We start from the raw sequence: 21,316 nt of genomic DNA on the forward strand, positions 1-21,316 counted from the left end.
GGAGACCCCCCCACTGAACCAAATGTGCATCAGTGAGGCATTTCCTGCTTAGTTTGGAGGAACAAATCCACTCCTCCCACTAGACCATTAGTCATGTGCTTGACCTCTAGGTTTCCTCTTTCATCAAAACATATTTTAGAATAGGTTTAGACGTGCTTATTAGTGGATCTGTGAAATCTATGCATGCAATCCAGTCCATCCGTACTTTCATAATGGTCACTGAAAGATGAAGATGTACGTACCTTATAAAAGAGCAAGATGAAATTGATTGCAAATGCGACAAATAAGGCTAACATTCTCATGTTGTAAAAGTTGCGAGCAAAATAGTTCTGAAGGTGAAAAAAATGATTAAAAGGTCACTGAATCAAGAGATTGACATGCACAGACAATTTAAATCAAGCATTCCTTTATTTACCCAAAACTATTTTTTGAGAGCCTACTGTGTATCAAGCAGCATTCTTGGTGCTGTAGACATAACAGCGAATAAGAAAATTTGGGCCGCCATGGAGGACACAAATGATAAAGAAACACATCCACAGATTAAAGATAAAATGAAACAAAACATAATCTCAAGGGATGCTAAATGCTATGAAGAAAAATCCATCAGGTTAAGGGCTTAGGGAGTGGGGGTCCTATTTTAGATAGGTGGTCAGGGAAGGCTTATTTTAAGAAGTGACATTTGAGCAGAGGCCTGAATACCAGGGGAGAGTAAGGCAAGTGAACAAGTGGGGGGAGAGTGTATCAGAGAGAGAGAGAGAGGGAGTGAGAGAGGGAGCACGGATGGGTTGGGGGACACGAAGGCTCTGAGTTCGGAGTGACAGTGTGCTTGAGGGACAGTGAGAGAGGAGAGGAAGGAGTGGGAAGGAATGAGGTCAGAGAGGTGAGGGGGACATAGGCTTACAGGCTTCTGATAAAAATTTGTAACGTTCCTTCCAGTGAGACAGGTTGGTTTATGACCCCTGTGGCCACGCTGCCCAGCTGTGGAGCCCCCCCTCACCACTCACTCACTGCAGATGCAGACAAGCACTTAACCACTCCTGTACTATCACTTTGGTCATCTGGAAAGTGGGCACAACAACAGAACCTTCCGCAGAGGGTTGCTCTGAACATAAGTTCACTGAGGGGAAAGTTCGTTATTATTCTTGTTATTCTAACTGGAATTATTCCTTTATTCAGGTGGGATGGCAAGCTATTGGGGGATCTGAAGAGGACTTGATAACAACCAGATTATAATTTAGAAAGAGCATTCCAATTGTTGTGTGGGAGACAGAAAGGAGGCAAGCATGGAAGCAAGGGGACTACTTAGAGCAGGAGAGCAGGAGGGATGACAGTGATGGCGGTGGCCTGGCCTGGGAGGAGCCGTGCAGATGGAAGAACTGAGTGATTAGCCCTGCTTGGAAGACAGAATGGGGAAGAATTCCCACTGGACTGGATTTGAGGGAGGAAAGAAAGAGAGGACTCAGAGATGGTAACTTCTGGATTTGGGGTCAGAGCAACTCCGTAAATGGTGCCATTAATGGGCTGGAAAAAACACCTAGAGGAGAAATAGGTTTAAGGAAAAAGGCGATGGGAAATATCAAGTATCTGCTTTACTATGAAGGGGGAGAGGTCTATGAGGTATCTAAGGGGATACACCATGGCTTGAGCATGATAGGTCATATCAAGAGGACAACGTACCCCATTATCTGTCTCCATGTACACACTCCATTTGGGTGGCGGGATCTCGCACACAGGACCCTGCCTTTACCACCATGGCTTATGGACCAAAGCAGCCTACCATAGCCTAGTCACATTGGTTCTCCTTGTGGAAGGCTGGATCTGGGTCATGGAGGTTGGGTTAGTAACCTTGGTTATCTGAGCTGGCAAGTCACAAAGACTTGAGGGACAAGGGGCCTGTAGTAGCCTGATGTAGCCATGATTATTCTTGTGTAGGCAAAACGGTGGGCAGAGAAAGTCATATTGGAAAGACAAGCAGGAAAAGAGAGAACATGTGACCCTGAGGCAGATGATGGAAGACAGACCTCACGGACTTGCTTTGCACTATAGTTAAACGCAGTCTTCAGGAACCCACGGGGGCCATGGCGGGTTATTGGGGAGCCCATTCAACCTCATGCCCTACCATCCATGCTGCCCCTGCCGCCATGGCAACTATCACAACCCAGCAAATCAGAGATTATCCAGAGGTGTCTACAAAATGTTTACGTTCAGGATACTTCGTGCTAAACAACATGGGGAAAATACAACACAGTTTAAGAAGACATAGTTGAAACTATTAATTAAAATATGTTTGCATAAATTAAATAAGAATGTGTAATATTTATTTCTATGTAAGCAGTTAGATTATTGAATTACTGAGGACAATCCACTTCCCTTATAGATGAAGGGCTACAATATACTGAGTTTCTTGTCTATTTTTGATTTTGAAAAAGCTGTAAAACATTAAACATGATTTTGTCTTTCAAATGATATTATTATGAGGAATGTTGGCCTCAGTATCTAGGGCTGACATTATCAGTAGCACCTCTTGTAGGTTTATTCTGCACATTCATCTCCCAATATTTTCCTGCTTTAAAAAAGTGTACATGTTATAATAAAAGGCCTTTAAACCAAAATGTTTATGAATTCCATCTTGTATGACTTTGAACAGAGAACTAGACCTCCTTTCTTAGTTTTTCAAATACGAATATGCATTTTATTAATTTGGGGAGCATTTCTGCAAAATATATAGGACACTACATAAAGAACTGTCTTCTCTCTTTTCATTCCCTTCTTTTCCTTGTTTCTATTTAAAGAATAATTTTGAATAGACCTTATTATTATCAGTAGGAAGTTGGCTCACTACATTAATGTTTTGGTAACTGGGCTTTTAATAAAAAGGTGATGTCCTAGAAAAACTGATGAACCCAGTTCTGGAACATCAATATGAATCACTTGTACCCTCAACGTCGTGTTTGGCTTTCCTGCACCACGGAGCCTCACCCAGTGTCCTGCAGAGTGTATCTATTAATCTGCCCTAAAGTGTCTGTGGGAAGACACTGGTTATACAGTGCTGGTGGTCCCTAAATCAGATGGCTTCACGTAATGTGGGTGTGTGGAGGTTCTGGTTTGATGACAGGGAGCAGCGGACCAAAGGCATTTATGATAAAAGATGAATACACTCAGGTGAGCAAATAAAACACACTTGTAGGACTGACTTGGTCCCCTGACTGTCACCCAAGGAAAGGTCCCTGAATATTTACTGGGCCTGAATTATTGTGGTCTCACAATATATCAATAATGATATTCACTCTAAAACATCTTACTAGAAGTTTCTGTTGATACGCTATGATTTTCTTCCAGAACGCTGACTCGGGAACTTCGGGCTCTCCATATCTGTGCATGTGGAGCTGCCTCAACTTCTGTTTACCCTTATCTTCTTTGGCTTTTTCTTCCTTTTCTCCATCTTCTCCCCTACGAACACGAATGAATGAAATGCAAGCCATCCAGAAACTAGAGAGGTGAACAGGTTTGTGCCAAATTATACACATGAACAAATATGTAAATCATAGTATCCTTGTTGAAAACTAGTACATTATCATATTCAGAATTCTAGAATGAGGGTGAGGATTTCTTGCTTCCTGTAGATGGACAATCCTGTGAAGTTCAAATCTAAAGGGCATTTTACAGGCTTGAAGTGTCTTTATAGCTGTATGGAGTGCATTCCCTTCCAATTGTGCCATAAACACATTTAAGTAAAAAGAGAATATCCATGAAGACACTTATTTTTTGCTGTGACTTTCCAACAACCTTATCTTTAAATTATGATTTTAATGTTTCAGTTTTAACACTGACCAGCCATTAGGACTTAAAATCAGAGGCATATGCATCTGGTTGGTTGTGTGTATCAAGCATGTCAAGATACTCATTCTGCAGACAATTATGGAATTAGAAACACCGAAATTTGACACCTACAACCCTTCTGGATGCAAAAATCCCAGTCCTTCATGAAACCATCTTTATAGGTAGTCACATATACATAACCCATACTTAACCTGTGTGAGGTCTATCTAACATTATTTTTAACATGAAAGAATTGTCCCTGAAATGACTGTCACGCTGCTACATTTCACTACAACAGTCATTAACGTGGCCATTTTTACAACCGTGCAGGACCTATAAATAGTGCCAACTATAGAGAATAGCCAAAGAAAATAACAATGAGGAGAAAAATAAAAGTGCTATGGAAGCATAGGGGCTCCTACAGGCACTGCAAATTTGACTCCACTGATTTTTAAAAGTGTGGGTATGAAACTATATAAACTGGGGGAAAGATGTAGGTTTCAATGATTAACAGAAAGCTGGGGTTATGAGGAAGTGATCCATTTTTATTGCTTCACATTCAGCTCTTTATTTCTTACTGCTCCGAAGCAGCAGGAGCATGGGGGGCGGGGGGGGTACTGAAGGTTTCTGGGTCCCACACCAGACCTGCTGAATCAGGGAGCCCTGCGCTGGGGCCCAGTAATGGCTCTTTGTTTTTAACAAATTTGCCAGGCCATTTTTATGCATGTGGCTGTGGGGCCACGCTCTGAGGGACGTCACTGCAGGAATTCTATGCAGCGGTGCTCAGAATATTCGTCTCCTCCCTGGCTTACGAGGACAGAAGTATCTGCAGGATTTTAGGGGCAGAACGGAAGCAGTCCGTGCCCTTGTGGACGCACTATGCGGAAATTGCTGGAGTCGTCCACAAACAGAATCATCCTGGAACAAGGAGGAAGGGCTGGCGTGGCAGCCTGAGGGGTCCTCCCCCAAGAGCCTCTCCTCTGGGACAGCAGATTTCATCGTTAGCACGAGACTGTCCATCATGTCCCCAGAAGGAAGGGAGAGTGCAAGTAACGGAGGCTAACTGAAAGGGAAGTATGCAGAAACAACACATACTCGGCCTTTTCTGGTTCAGATTTGTTTTCTTCTTTTTCCTCCTTTTCGTCCTCTTTCGCCTTCTGTTCCTTCATGGAACCAAGGGGGAGAAGAAAGAAAAGCAGGATTACACGTCACCTTTGAGTTAGTTGACGGAACTCTGTGGCCACGAGCCAAGTCATAACCTACAGATGATACCCGCTTGTCACACACACCCTTCACTCTGCTGGTCGAAACTCTCGCCCTTCTCCACTCGTCCCTCCCATGCCAGCAATAAGTACAGACCCCCTGGGCTCCTTCTCAGGTTCTCAGGTTCTTTTCGTACTTCAGAAGTACCTTCTTTACCTTTCCACCTACTCAAACGTTACTCACCCTTTAAGCTTCACCGAACTACGCCCAACCATAATGATCTCTCCTCTTTCTCAACGTAGGTGACCTCTACTGTCTAGTGTCTACACTGCTGAGCCCTTCCTAATTTCCTTGTTTTTCCATGAGTGTTAGTTATATCTTTCTAACAAACTCTTTAAGACAATTTGAAAGCAGTGGTCACATCTTATATTTCCTTGAATGTGCTATGACAGCCAGTGGCATTAGGCACGTGGTAAAGACTCCTAAACTGGGTGTGAATGGGATGATGGCTCAGCTGACTGCTGTCGTTAGGGTGGGACTTGAGCTTATACCTTAACGGTTTAAGATTACTTCAAGTCACGTATTTAATACCACTCTGACACCAGCCCGAGAACGGGTGCAAAGTTCATTTATCATGCCCACCTGAAGTCCAAAAGGCTACGGTGACTTAGAGTCCATTACCTGGAATTTTTCTTGCACGTCGGGGATGGCGACCGGGTTGCTCATGAGGTCACTGAGGCCAGCGTTTGGGTTATGAGGAATGAGTTTGTACTGTCCTCCTTCTCTCTTTAGATCCAAGCCAAATATGTCCGAAAGAAGGTCGCTTTCCTCTGTCAGTTCCTTCAGGTCTGTCAGGTCTTCCGAGGGCAGGGCAGCTTCCATGGGCTTCCTGTCCCCCTCCTCGCCGTCCCCCCTCACCTCATCCTGAGTGGGGTCCGGCATGTTGGCTAAGAGCTCTGCCACTCTGATCTTTTTTGCTCCTTCTACCAGACTGCCCCCCAGCAGCAGGCTGCAAACGATGCGGAAAAAGCCTCTGGAAACGCTGGCCACAAAATGCAGGAGGCTCAGGAAAATACTCCAGTAGGATGAAAAGGCAGCTGTGACCATATCCTTCACCGTCATCTTCTTCACCTTCTTCATCTGTTTCTTCAGGCTCTTCAGGGTGAGCATCCGCATGAGGGTCAAGATATTGTACCTGAGAGCCAGCAGGGCCGACTTGACCGTCAGAATGGAAAAGAAACCCATCCTGGGTCCCTGCTCTTCGGGCTTCTCCTTCTCACTTTCGTCCTTATTCACTGACCTTTCATTCAGATCCGACTCTGAGATCTGTGCTGCCAGCTGCATTTCAAATATGGTGTCCTCGCAGAAGTTGACGAAAAGCTCCATCTTCTCCTTTTCTCCCCCTTCGTTGACCACGTCAAATATGAACTGCCGTTTAGACTCCTTGACCTGGGGCTTCTCCCACTGGGTGCGGCTGGACTCACTGATTTCAAAATAAACCCTCTCAATGCGTTTGGCACTGCCCATGATCTCGATGCGGCCCAGAAAGGGCTGGAAGTAATTCAGCACGCTCTCTGCCAACTCCAGGAAAGTCTGCAGTCGCGTGTCATTGGGCATGTGTTCAGACAAGTTGGTCAGGAGAACGGCGACATTGAAGCCGATGTCCTTTGCGGGCTCATGGAACCGTTTGACAAACTCCTCATAGTCAAGGGTCTCATTTTCATCGGTCTCTGCACAGGACAGAAGAAACTCGGTTTCCGACTGTGTGTAGTGCTTATGGCTTTCCATCGCTTTATGGAAGTCCCTCTTGGAAATGACTCCCTTGCCATCAGGATCGTATTCCTTAAACGTGTCAGAGGATGTCAAATCCTTTAGTTTTAAGAACATGTCAAAAAACTTGAGAATCATCTCCACATTGTTGGAAGATTCCACGAGCATATCGACCATCTGTTTGCCAATGGTTCCATTAACAACATTACCTGGTGGTAAAGAATTGCATGTGTTCAAGGAAACATTTTTGGTAAACCCAGTATCTACAGAAAAAAATGACAATATAAATCTTACATGACATCTAAACCAAGGATAGCTCCTTGTTTATCTTCCACTGCACGAAGTCTCAGGAAAAGATGGATAGTGATTTGTAAACTCCAGTTTAAAGGAACAATTACATAAACACATGCAAAACCATACTTGCAAAGAGGTTAGACTAACACGAGTACAACAATATTTGAACAAAAGTTGTTTTTTTGTTTTTGTTTTTCCCTCAAATTGATTAAGAAAGTGACATGTTCTCGGATAGAAAAAACAGTGTAAACATTTATATCCTAAAGCCAGAAACTGAAGTTCAGTTTCATGTTAATAAAAATGAGCATTTGGACAGCTTTTTAGGATTGAAAAATCACTACTTGTAGACAATACCTGATTTAATGTTCCTAGGTCTGTAAGGCAGGTACTTTTTATTAATTCTGATTTGACTATGGAGGAAAATGAAGTGTAGCAAGACTAAATCAATGTGCCCATTGTGACAGGATTAGTGAGGGGGGAGTGCCAGGACTTCCAACAGATCCTCTGAAAGCAAATTATATGCTCTTTCTGATTTACAATGTAAAGCCCTCTCCCTACATTTCTTCATGGTCCAGAATATTTATTGTCAGAAAATGAAAGATCGCTGATAAGCTTGAGAAAATTAGATACTATCCTAAATTATAGAGTCACAGACGCTTTTATTCCTTGAACAGAATGTGCAGTGTAACATAAAGACAGAAACAGTACAAAGACCCGTGGTGAGGTCTGCTGGAGTCCGCCTGTGCCACACTGCTGGGTTTGCATCCAGGCTCCACCATCTACTAGTTAAGCAGCCTGGTTAGAGTTTGGTGCCTCAGTTTCCCCTTTTGTAAAACATTGGTAATGATACTATCAAACTCGTAATCCTGGCATGAGGATTAAATGAGGAGCCAATACATGACAGCGGGTGAATTTACGTTCTCACGGGTGCACTCACTGCTGCTCCTGCTGTTTTTCTGCTTGTGGTTACTATTATCTAGACTAAAATTTGATTTGACATCATGGTAAAGGGTCCTGTGCTCAGAAGGTATGCAGTGGCTGCCGCCTCAGGGTTTCTACAAACGTGGCATATTTGAAGTCCTAGCACAAGGCATGCCTCCTGCCTTCATTAATCGAAGTGCAGTTATGCAAAGCATGGCAGACTAAGAACCAGTGAAAAATTCGGAAGGCTTCAAGAAAAAAGTATAGGTATCGAGAGCAAACAGTTTTTAGTAGCTTTGGTCGTATTCCCGTGATTTCACTGACTTCTCACATTCACTCTGTCATTACTTCCATTTTGCAGAAGAGGAAATAGAGAAGGAACTAGTGCAAGGGTCGCACTGCTAGGAAGTGGGAAAGTGGGGATTCAAACCCAAGCTCTTGACCACCACGCTTATTACTGCCTGACACGGAAGAGAAATGCAGTAACAGAGAAAGACACGTTGGAAAGAGAAAAGAGAGAGAATGAGAGCTGAGGGAGGAACGTGGTGGAAGCACGAGATTGCCACCAGAGGCCACTGTGGGGGGTGATGCCCTCTGTTCTCCTTCTCCTGCAGGACGTGAATAACCCTCGGGAATCACAGTGCACCCAGCTCAAGGCAGTGGTTTACACAGTTGGAGTTTATCCAAATGCCTGTAGTCCCCACTGATCACAAAGAGACTAACAAATAAAATCTTCATATACTACGTGTCTGAAGAGCGTGTTCTTTAGGCTATCACTATGAGATGAAAAGTGTCACTATACATTACTATAGGTTTCATCCCATCGCTATAAAAACTGAGATATACAAGATATCTCCTTTAAAAAAGATAACTTTGAGAATCAGTAATAAAGCCAGTGATAAATCCAAGGTATCTGTCACATCTCAGGGTTGATATTTTATTCTCTGTGGCATGCTGACTTCATAAACAAACACCTATTAATCCTTGAAATAAAAGGATAATGGGAACTTGAAAATATAAATCAAAACTACCTTCTAACATGGACAGAAGCATGACCACCATATCCTTCTGAAGATCCATTAATTCTTTTAATAGCTCAATTTGACTGGAATCCTGAAAATATTAACATATGTTACAATAACATATAATACATAATACATATATACATAATACATAATATATGTCATAGAACACATAGCATATATATTGCATTTGAGATAATATGAGAAGATTATGTAGCAAGAACAGCACACTTATTTTCACAAAGAGTACTGGTTTACCAATTGTAAAGACTTAGCAGAATTAGAGAACAAAAGAAAGGCCATGCAATAAAGTATAAGCTTACTGAAAAGAGATACACTTCAGAATTAGTATTTATTACTGATTCTATCTCATTTTATTGAAGTATGTCTGAGGACAATGAACAAGTCTAACACAAGGATGAAGGCAGCACCATGCAAGACGCAGGTGCCTCCACACACCTGACACTTTTCTTTTCTTGAAGACTGTCCTTGTTTTTCCTTCTTCCTCACTTATTACACAAAAATGCTATACATTTTATAAAACTTATTCTGGAAAAATAGGTATAACAGTGATATGACAAGTTTATTTTATATAAATTTAACAAAAATATACCCCAAAATATAGAAACAATATATAATGTATCTTATTTACCAATTTTATTAAACTCCCTGATATTTCTCTGGTTAAGATTTTCTGGGTTTTTTGTTTGTTTGTGTTTGCCTTTGATTTTTCACCATGAAAAAAATTCATTTACAAAGATATGTTGTGTCCAAACATCACTGCTTAAATTCAGGGTCTAGAAACACAGAATGTACTTACATCAACATTACAACATTATGAATCATCAAATTTTCTTTTTATTTGAAACTATGCTTTGTTTCTTTTTTAAAAAAAATATACAAGGTATCATTTTATTCATTTAGATTTTGCTACACATAAGGCTATATTTCTCTATGGCTGGAAGAATGAGACTTTCTTTCTAAATAGTGTTCCCGTGGCTAGGTCTACAAACTGAACAACTGCTGGGTAGCACCCGATGTTAATAAAACAATGGAACTACACCAGAATGAGAACTCTCTTGTAAGTGTATAAATTTGGTTCATGTTGGTTTCCTTTACTTACTAAAATGTCATTAGTGATTAGATGAAAGAAACATGTTATTTCCTTATTTGGTGGAAGTTACCAATAACAAGATGTTGACAAAACTCAAGCCAGGTTCTTTTGAGTCCTCTTTTCAACTAGGGTTCAATCTTGGGCTATAAAGACTTGAACAAAAGACTAATATAGTTTCTACCAGCTCAGGCTGCATTCCTAGGATGATCCTAGCCCACCTTAGAGGGACTGCCTGGGAAAACTCAAGGCTGCTTAAAAAATTAACATAACATAACATAAAATAAAATAAAATAAAATAATTGTCCTGTTTCTGCCTGCTGACACCTGGGGACTGGTCTCATCTCCCAGTCTCTGTGTGAGGGTAGGAGGTAAACTTCAAAAATTGCCAGCCTGTGGACACAGCTGGACTAATCGTATCTACACCGACCAACCCTTTGTGATTTCTCCCTTCCTGCCGCTACCGGCCGCCTGCCTGTTTCCTCATTCCCTCTTTAAAACACCCAGTCAGCTCTGTACAAATCATAGTGGAGCTCCATTCATGCTGGACTCTTTTCCCTACTGTGATAGCTATTACTGATTAAAACTTGTCCTCACCACTGTAACCAATGCCCTGGGCTGTTGATCTCTGACAATATGCTCCGACTTGTAGGCCACTGGGGTGGGGGCGGGGGCGGGGGGGCATGCATGTGCACGTGTCCTCACTTCACCGGAGGAAAGGGAGCTGATACATGCATACTGTCAGGACATGTGAGTGAAAACACTGGACAGGAGTGGCAATGGTCTGGCCTTAAATCCAGCCTTCTTTCCTCTACCTGACACCTGGAGAACACCCAGGCCCTGACAGGTATGTCAGATCTCAGGAGCATCATCAAAGTTCACCACATCAAAGGGGCTTATTTACTCTTTTCTGTAAATCCGTTCTTTATGTGCTGATCCCTACATATTTTTTCTCTTTGACTTTCGCAAAGTTAAATGTCCTGTTAATGAGTGAATGCCATCTATTGAGAACAGCTGCTCATTTATGACTCAGTAAGAAAACTGTCTCTAACAGGGGATTTGCCGACTACAAATCCTTTTTCAATTACCTGGGGGGAGAAGGAAAATTCCAGTGAATAATCACCAAGAGGTGGGTCTATGAAGGATTGTAAAATGTACAATGTTTGAGGACTACACTGTGTTATTTCTCCATTGTATTCAATTCCTTAACATCCTTTGTTCTCAAATTTCAGTAATGGCTCCCATCTATTCTCAGCCTGCATTAAATTCTTTCATTAAAATTTTTTTTAAAAATATAGAGTAAAAGGAGGGCATCTGGGTGGCTCAGTTGGTCAAGCATCTGATTCTTGATTTTGGCTGAGGTCATGAACTTAGGGTCATGAGATCAGGCCCCACATCGGGCTCTGCGCTCAACATGGAGTCTGCTTATGATTCTCTCTCTCCCTCTCCCTCTGCTCCTCCCCTGCCACTCTCTCTCTCTAAAGTAAATAAAACCTTTAAAAAATATGTAGAGAGTAAAAGATGTGTAAAGAAGTGATCTAAGAAAGATCATATTCCAACAAAGGTAGCATGTTGAATTTGCCAATGATTATAGAATTTGTCACTTAGGGTGGAAGAAGGCCATTTACCTGAGACAGCTTCATCTGCATGTGGGCAAATACATGAAGAAAGCCCACAACCGCATCCCACAGCCTGCTATGGGCCAAGCTCTGCTGATTCCCAGTGCAAGGACCCTGCACCAGAAACAGACAGACAGCAGTCATTCTCAATAACTTAACTGCCAAAATAAACCTTACACTAATAATCAGGGACAAAATTAACTTAGCGTTTACATATAACAAATTCTAAAAACACTTTCTCAAGGATTTTCATGTTTTCTTTCTGTATGCATAATAAAACAGTGACAAAAAAAGAATGGTGAATTACTTCATATATGTCTGGTTTTTAGTTTCTTTTATTTAGAGGAAGACGGTAGGATACAGTTGTTTTGGTTATAAGTCAATTCAATCAGTAGTTACTACCTGGTGTAGCATCTGAGACTAAGTTTAAGATAAGAGGCAATTACTTCTTATTGCTAAATAGTAACCTGGACAAAGCATTCGTATCAAGGAAAAAGTCCTCTTCAACGATTTCTTGAGTGTACAGCTGTTTTACCAATCTGACAACCACTGAGATTTTCAAAGATAATTACTCAGTCATTAACTTCACGAACCCAGAATCCAGGGTAATTGGAACCTAACTTTGCTCTCTTAGCTCACAATTCAGAAGTGATCTTTACGTGACAGCAGAGAGGACGCGTTGTAGCAGGCAGGATGCTTGAACGGAGACCGCCTCTATTTTTATTTCCCAAGGAAAAATTCTACAATCACGAAGTTTTGCAAACACACCAGGGAAATAAATAACAGGGATTTTATTAAAAAAAGAAAAATATATATACAACACGGTTCTTAACTTCCAATTCATTTGTTCCTTTTGACAATGACTCATAATGAGTATAAATTTGAGAGAACATTAAAACACATTTACTGTAGGAACAAGTGACCAGAAGAGATGACCATGCTGCAAATACTGACGAGATACTGAACTGGAACTTTGTCCTGTTCTCAGCTTTTCTTTTCTCCTAAAGCTGACAGTAAAAGACAGTAAGTGCCAGGTACCTCCATATTTCAAAAACAAGGTGCTAGACTCAGTATGTGCAAAGGGGTAGACTAAATAGATCTTTCCACCTTAAGGACATAAATGGTATGAAAGTGAAAAGTGAGAGACTTTGGAGAGCTTGCCACATGCTGGGCATCTCCACCGTCCACCCCTGCTGTGACAGAAGAGGAGAGACACTGCATCCTTTGCACCAAGTGAGCAAGGAGCCTTCCAGGGCGGAGTGCTTGGCATCTGTCCTGAAGCTGGGTATTAGAAAGTGTGAAAGACACAGAGTGGCAAAAAAGGCATGTGTTTCTCATACAGGCTCCTAAGGAGGAAGCAACCCTTCCACCAAGATGGTGGGATCTTGCCCAGCAACACTGTTTGAAAGGGTGATGTGATTCCAAGGTGGGTAGACAGATGCCACGGGATGCACAGGGTCTGGGTGGGAAAAGAGGCATTTCCAGGTGCTAGCAGCAGTCAGTGGGCCAAGCCCACTTATCCAAGAAACAACACAATATGCCCCCAGACCCAGCTCCGCTGTGCTGTTCTGAATTACACATGACCCACAGGAAGAAAGACCTTCTCCACCCTCACCACCACCCGGCCCGCACATCTTCCTCTCGCACAGTTCCAATCCAACCCTGTGGATGCCAGAGGCTGAGCAGAAGAAGGGGAAGAAGGAAGAAGAAAAGAATCCTTTGGGGAGACAGAAGAGAAGCGCAAATCCTGCGGGGAGACAGAAGAGAAGCGCAGATCATATGCCTGGCCCCCCACCCTCACTCACATCAGAGGCATTTCCAGCCCAAGGGCGAGGGGAGATTTCAAATGGGACAAGAGCTGAGTGTGCCACTGGGCTATGATGCAGTGGGACTCTTCCTGTGACAAGGAGACTGAAGGAGTTTTATTTATCTGAGAGTGGCCAGCATACAAGATCCGTTCAAAGAGTGGTAAAGAAATGGCCCACAGAACAAGTGTGAGAGAAAGCGGGGAGGAGGAGTCAGGTGATTTTCACTTCCAGCTTAATACATGGAGGCCATGCAAGGGACCAGGCTACAGCGACCTGACTGCGTACTTCAGTCCTGTCTGGCTCCTACAACTCTGGTTTCAAAGCAATGGATCTTCAGGATTCCACGTGGGCTCACGTCAAGCGTCTGCACAGTGCTTCACGGCGCAAACACCTGCAAGGGTGCAAAGTACAGGGGCCACAGCGTGAACAGAAAAATGCCATTTCAGGGGCACCTGGCTGGCTCAGTCGGAGGGGCGTGTGACTCTTGACCTCAGGATCCTTAGTTTGAGCCCCACCCTGGGTGTAGGGATTACTTCAATAAACAAATATTTAAAAATAAAAGTAAATTAAGTGCCATTTCAAAGAAAATAAGCTTGATTTTTCCTCAAGTCAGGAAAAATTTTCTTCATGTAGTATTTAATATTTTAACCAAAGGTTAAACTATTATATGACAAAGGACTCAGATCTTCTGCAAACTCTAGGTGACCAAGAGTTGCTTTTGCAACCCTGAGGTGATGGGCTGCAGACCTAAGGCCAACCTACCCATTTTTCCTTCTAAAGCTGAAACAGAGAACTTACATTACTTTCTAGGACCTGCTCAAGCCCAGGCTGTGCACTTCTGGGAAATGATAACTAATCTGGATTGAGCATGTGCCTCCCCTACTGTGGAACATTCTTATTTCTCGAATCTCTTCGGTGCCTGCATCATATAAAACTTTCACTGACTGCCGGAGGGTGGGCTGGTCTTACTTTCAGATTGAACTTCTGGCAATGACAACTAAAACTTTCTCTTTTCTCACCAATGATTCTGTGGTCTTACTTTAGGAACTTAGACAATATAATGTCCTCTTATTCAAGCAATTCTAATTCTTCCGCCTTCACTAAAGCTGGCATGGAATCCTATGGATGATTACCTTGATTTCACTGGTTTTGGATCTCCCTCTTAAATAGTTCTCTATGGTTAGCAAAAATCTGACTCAAAAAGCAGTAAGCAAGACGGTAATCTAAAAGGCAGTCCAAAATAAGCATGAAGCTAATGATGAGCTTTTATTCACAGTATTAGTAACAGTCAGTAAATATGATGCTAACACAAGCTTCTTCAAAATAGATTTCATTAAATTCCACGTGGTAGCTTGGACTCGTTCCTGGAACAGAAAAAGGACATTTGTGGAAAAACTGGTAAAGTCAGTATAGAGTCTGTAATTTAGATGAGAAGATTCTATTTCTATTTCTTGCTTTTGATATATGTGTCAAAATTACATAAAATGTCAATGTTAGAGAGAGCTGGGTGAATCTTACATGGAGACCTTCTCTACTTTTTCTTTGCAACTTTTCTGTAGATCTAAAATCATATTTTATTAACATATTTTATGTTTTTATTAACATATATTTTTATTATTATTAACATTTTATTAACATATATTTCAGAAATTTTTATTAACATATATTTCAGAAATGATTAATTTATATAAAAATTATTAACATATATTTCAGAAATGATTAATTTATATAAAAATGCCATGTAAACTAGGAGTAATAAGAAGTTAAAAAAGGAACAAGCCATGGGGCGCCTGGGTGGCTCAGTCAGTTGAGCGTCTGCCTTCGGTTCAGGTCATGAACCCAGGGTCGTGCAATTGAGCCCTGCATTGGGCTCCCTGCTCAGTGGGGAGCCTGCTTCTCCTTCCCTGCTCCTGCTTTCTCAAATTAATAAATTTTTAAAAATCTTAAAAAGAATGAACACACCATAATAAGCCAAGCTACTTTATCCCTTGAATGCTCATATAGAATGTTCTCTGTTACATGAACAAGTGAGAATAAAGTTTGGGGTTCCAGGTCAAGATGGTGACATAGGAGGATCCAGAACTCATGTCCCCCCATGGCTACACCACATCTATAGCTACGTATGGAATAATTTCCTTTGAAAAAACCTAAAAATTGGTGGACCGACACCTACTTGTCTGCATATGAGACAGAAAGCACATGGTAGCAGGCGGGAAAGGCTGAGCAGTCTCTCCATAAACCCCACTCCAGGTATGATTCCCCACCACTGGAAGAAATCTCAAAATCCAGAGTTTCTCCCCAAGGAGCAAAGGGATTTGTACCCTACACTGGGCACCCCAACTATTAATACCAGTACCTGAGAAACGAGCCCCCCAAAACATTAGGCCTTTAAGACCAATGGGGCTCCCGCCCACAAGACCTATGGCGCCCTGGTGAACTAAGGAAAGAAAAGCTCATAAGGTGCCCTTGAGTAGACTCACCGACCCCAGGGCCCAGCGCAGAAGGAGCCCCTTGTAAGCACCCAGACTTCATGTGAAAGAGACTCATCTCCTAATTCTGAAGCATGGGTCTGAGGGGCAGGGCCCCTCCAGGATGCTCTCTGGGGAGGGAGGCTGCCATCTCCCCATTTCTCCTCTGCCTTGCTAATGCTAGCGGGCACCATCTCTATTCTCCAGTCTGTGGGCTCTCTCATGGTGGGTGCCATCTTTTTTTTCTTGTCCTTTTAATATCTTCTTCTTTTCCTTCTCTTCCTCCTCCCTTTTTTCTGGTGCATACCGTGTTTACACTTCCCCTCTGCCTCACTCCAGCCACTGAGTGCTATCTTTGTGATCGCCCTCTGCTGTGCTTGGGAGCACCAGTATCTCCACAGGGGAGCGTTTACACACATCCGGTGGACTCGCGATCCTGGGTCCCATGAGATGCTAACAACCAGAGAGGAGTTCTTGGCAGGCCACCATGCCCAGGGCACCACACAGAGAGCAGGTAGAAACACACGTTTCAGAGAAGAGACCTGTGTGTTTGTGTAGGTGCCAGCCAGCCAGAGGGCAGGCTTCTGGGGCGATACACTTACAGGGGCCTACGGAGCTGCACTCAGGGAAGGAAGGCCGGTGACACAATCTTTGTGTTCTCCCTCTCCCTCACTCTAGCAAACCGGTATCTTACAGAAAGGTGCTTACACTCTTCTCTGGTGCCCTGAGTTTGTGGCTGCTGACAGGGAACACCTCTACGTTGCCTGGCTCTGGTGGCCAGTGAGGCTTAAGCTCAGAGGAACTCAGGATTATAACCAATGAAGTAAGAGTTCTTAAAAGCTACCACCCCCAGGGCACAGCAAGCTGCAATAGACCCAGGAGCTCAATCTCTCTGGGACAGAGGTCTATTAGCTTATCAACTGAGCTGTAGCCTGAGGGGCTGGCTTCTCATTAATAAACTAAGGGCTGACTATAAATCCTTCCTGAGACCTTGGAGGGCATGCATTATCTTCGAACTCTCCTTCTGAAACATTCCAGAGAGCCAGTGTCTCTCTGAGGGTAGATCTTACATGTACCTAGTTTCTATGTTGGGTAGCCTGGTTTGTGTGGCTGCTGCCAGGGGACACCCCTGGATCACTTGGCTCTGGAGAGCACGGTGGCTTGGGTTCCTGGGTTTCACTGGACAGTAACAAGCAGAGAAACAGCTCCCGGCAGGCTACCACCCCCATGGCACTGCACAGGGAGCAGACAGAAACATATCCGTAGCCTTTCCATGACAGAATTGTACTTGCTATTCCTGGAGCTTTTGTCTTGGGGTCAGGCCTCAGGTTTGGCACACATCTAGGAGCCAAGAAGGTATTCTCAGGGAACACAGGCCAAGGGATCCCTTCATTGTGCCCTCTACCCTCTGCCTTACCACAGTTCCTTAGTAGTTCCCAGAAAGGAGCATGCACACTCATCTGGAGCCCTGATTTTTACAACTGCTGCCCAGGGGACACCTCCAGGTTGTCTTGCTCCGGGGCCAACAGGGTTTATGCTTGCCATCCCACAGGACTGTATACATTTGCATTTTCAAAAAAGCTGCTCCCTGAGGAGATCTAGCTTCCAGCCACCCTGAAGCTAGGTGCTAAATTCTTCTCCTTTGAGACACTGACTGGCCTGGCACTCCTTCAACTACCGTCAGTTATTAAAAATAAAATACACTGTTTGGGCAATCATGACGGTTTGAGACAAGAACAGGGGGCTCTTGTCTCAACAGGGTTGAACAATAAAGTTCATCTCNGCATCAACGCACAACACGCGAGGGGGGGGGGGGGGGGGGGGGGGGGAGGAGGAGGAGGAGGAATATGTTTCAAATGAAATAACAAGATAAAACCTCAGAAAAAAAATATTAATGAAACAATATGGCATTCAAAGGAATGGTCATAAAGATGATGCCCAAACTCAGGGGAAAAAATGGATAAGAAAAGTGAGAAATTCAACAAAGAAAGAAAGTATAAGAATATTCCAAACAGAAGTCACAGAGCTGAAGAAGACAATAACTGCACTGAAAAATATATAAGAGGGGTTCAGTAGCAGACAAGATGGAGAAGAGAGGATCAGAACTTGAAGACAGAGCAGCGGAACTCGCCCAGTCAGAGCAGCAAAAATGAAAAAGAATGAAAAAAAAAGTAAAGATAGCTTAAGGGACTTACAGGACAACATAAAGCCAACTAACATTCACATCACAAGGGCCCCAGACGGAGAAGAGACAGGGACAGAAAACTTATTTGAAGAGATAATGGCTGAAAACTTCCCTAACCTGGGAAAAGTAACCAAATAAGAAGCACCAAAAGAGACCAAGGCACATTATAATTAAAATATCAAAAGTTAAAGACAAGAAGAGATTCTTAAAAGTAGCAAGAGAAAAACAACTTGTTACATCCGAGAAAACCCCCATAAAACTACTGGCAAATCCTTTCAGCATAAGCTTTTCCTTTAAGACCAGGAATAAGTCAAGGATGCCCACTCCTTGCAAAAGTGAGTTTTGTAAAATCAAAAACAAACAAGTGGGACCACATTTTTATTCAATGTAGTACTGGAAGTCTTAGGCATAGCTACTAGGCAAGAGAAATAAAAGACATCCAAATTGGAAAGAAAGAAGTAAAACTATTACTATTTGCATGAGGACAAGAAATTGTATATAGAAAATCCTAATACACTCCACCAAAAATGGTGAGAATGAATCAATTCAATAAAGCTGCAGGATACAAAATCAATATACAGAAATCTCTTGTCTTCCTATAAACTCATAATAAACTATCAGAAAGAGAAATTAAGGCAGCAATCCTACATACAATTGCATCAAAAGATTAAAATACCTAGCAACAAATTTAACCAAGGAGGTAAAAGACTTGTACAGTGCTAACTACAAGCCACTGATGTAGGAAAGATACAAACAAATGCAAAGATATCCCATGCTCATGGATTGAAAGACTATATATTGTTAAAATGTCCATACTACCCCAAGCAATCTATTGATTCAATGCAATGCCTCTTAAAAATCCAATGGCATTTTTCACGAACTATAACAATCCTAAAATTTGCATGGAACCACAAAAGACCCTGAATAGCCAAAGCAAACTTGTGAAATCAGGAGGTATCATGCTCCTTGATTTCAAACTATACCATGAAGCTTCAGTAATGAAAAGCAGGATTGTACTGGCATAAAAACAGACCTGCAGATTGACAGAACAGAAGACAGTCAAAAAATAAATCCACACATATGTAGTTAGTTAATTTATGACAAAAACCCAAGAACATACAATGGGAAAGGACAGTCTCTTCCATAAATTGTGTTGGGAAAACAACATATACCACACACACAAGAATGAAACTGGACCCCTACCTTACACCATACACAAAAATGAACTCAAACTGTATTAAAGACTTGAATGTAAGATCTGAAAACCAGAAAGCTCTTTAAAGAAAAAACAGTGGTAAGATCCATGACATAAGTCTTGGCAATAATTTTTTTTTTGGATTTGATGCCAGAAACAAAGGCCACAAAAGCAAAAACAAACAAGTGGGGCTACATCAAACGAAAAGGCTTCTGCACAGCAAAGGAAACCATCAACAAAATGAAAAGGCAACCTACTGAATGAGACAAAATATATGTAAATCATATATCTGATAAAGGGTTAATAACCAAAATATATAAAAACTCATACAACTCAACGGCAAAAAATAACCTGATTAAAAAATGAGCAGAAGATCTGGATAAACATTTTTCTAAAAAAAAGACACACAGATGGCCAACAGGTACGTGAAAAGGTGTTCAGCATCACTCATCATCGGGAAAATCAAAATCATAACACACCTCAAACCTTTTTTTTAATTTCAAAATTAATGTTCAATTTATTAGTCATATACATTATAAAATTTTTCTTTTTCTTTTTTAATTTAGTTTTTCTTAAGTCTATCTTTATAAATCTCAATATTCTATTTATAAATCTTTTTTTTAATGTTTTTTTATTACATTATGTTAGTCACCATACAGTACATCCCTGGTTTCTGATGCAAGGTTCCATGATTCATAAGTTGCGTATAACACCCAGTGCACCATGCAATACGTGCCCTCCTTAATACCCATCACCATCTATCCCATTCCCCCAGCCCCCACCCCTCTGAAGCCGTTTGTTTCTCAGAGTCCATAGTCTTTATTACACAGTATCTGTATCTGTATCTATATCTATATATGAAATAACAAGCATTGGCAAGGGTGTGGAGAAAAGGGACTCCTTGGGCACTGTTGGTGGGAATGTAAATTGGTGCAGCCACTGTGGAAAACAGTATGGAGTTTCCTCAAAAAATTAAAATAGAGCTACCCTATGATCCAGCAATTCCACTTACGGGTATTTATCTGAAGAAAATGGAAACACTAACTCAAAAAGATATGTGCAATCCTACGTTCATGGCAGCATTACTTTTAATAGCTAAGATACGGTAATAACGTACGTGTCTATTGATGAATGAATGGATAAAGAAAATGTGAAATCACACACACAGACACACACACACACACACACACACACACACACACACACACACACCGGAGTATTATTCAGTTATCAAAGAAGAAACTTGCCACTTGTAACATAGATGGACCTTGAGGGCATTACGCTAAGTGAAATAAGTGAGGCAGAGAAAGACAAGTACCGTATGATCTCACTTAAACGTAGAATCTAAAAACAAACACACGAGCAAACAAGCTCATAAACACACAAAGTAGACTGGCGGTTGCCAGAGGTGGTGCTGGGGGCATGAACTGGGTGAAGGGATCAGAAGGTAAAACCTTCAGTTATAAAATAAATAAGTCCTGGGAATGTAACGTACAACAACATGGTGACAACACTTACGAACGCTATTACATATTTGAAAGTTGCCATGAGAGTAAATCCTAAATTTTCTTCTCAAAGCAACTGTATCCACAGCGACAGATGTTAACTGGACTTACTACAGTGATCATTTCGCAATACACACAGACACCAAATCATTAGGTCATATGTCTAAAACTAATATAATGTTTTGTCGAGTAAACCTCAATAAAAAAGTTGTTTTGCACATAGTGAGAGGTTAATGGGTTCTTCTAGTTGTATATAAATTTAGAAATCTCACCCATTTTAGGAACCAGAAAATACTCTCCACTGAAAAGGCATTTAAGTTCCATATGTTACATAGAAACTGTTTTACCAGCTTTCTATAAAATTCACTGGTTTGCTAATGTCATCAGATAATATTA

At 41.9% G+C, this 21,316-nt stretch overlaps 1 protein-coding gene across 1 annotated transcript in view; it reads right to left on the reverse strand.

Moving 5' to 3' along the window:
- Nucleotides 1-21,316, reverse strand: part of RYR2 (ryanodine receptor 2) — a 445,869-nt gene that overhangs the window by 31,105 nt on the left and 393,448 nt on the right. The window contains 6 exon segments of the mRNA XM_034663566.1: nucleotides 243-329; nucleotides 3,303-3,450; nucleotides 4,915-4,982; nucleotides 5,704-7,001; nucleotides 9,039-9,120; nucleotides 11,769-11,873. Of these exon segments, the coding sequence (XP_034519457.1) occupies nucleotides 243-329; nucleotides 3,303-3,450; nucleotides 4,915-4,982; nucleotides 5,704-7,001; nucleotides 9,039-9,120; nucleotides 11,769-11,873 (1,788 nt within the window).

This window comes from Ailuropoda melanoleuca, chromosome 6, assembly GCF_002007445.2.
Source record: "Ailuropoda melanoleuca isolate Jingjing chromosome 6, ASM200744v2, whole genome shotgun sequence".
Taxonomy (NCBI): domain Eukaryota; kingdom Metazoa; phylum Chordata; class Mammalia; order Carnivora; family Ursidae; genus Ailuropoda; species Ailuropoda melanoleuca.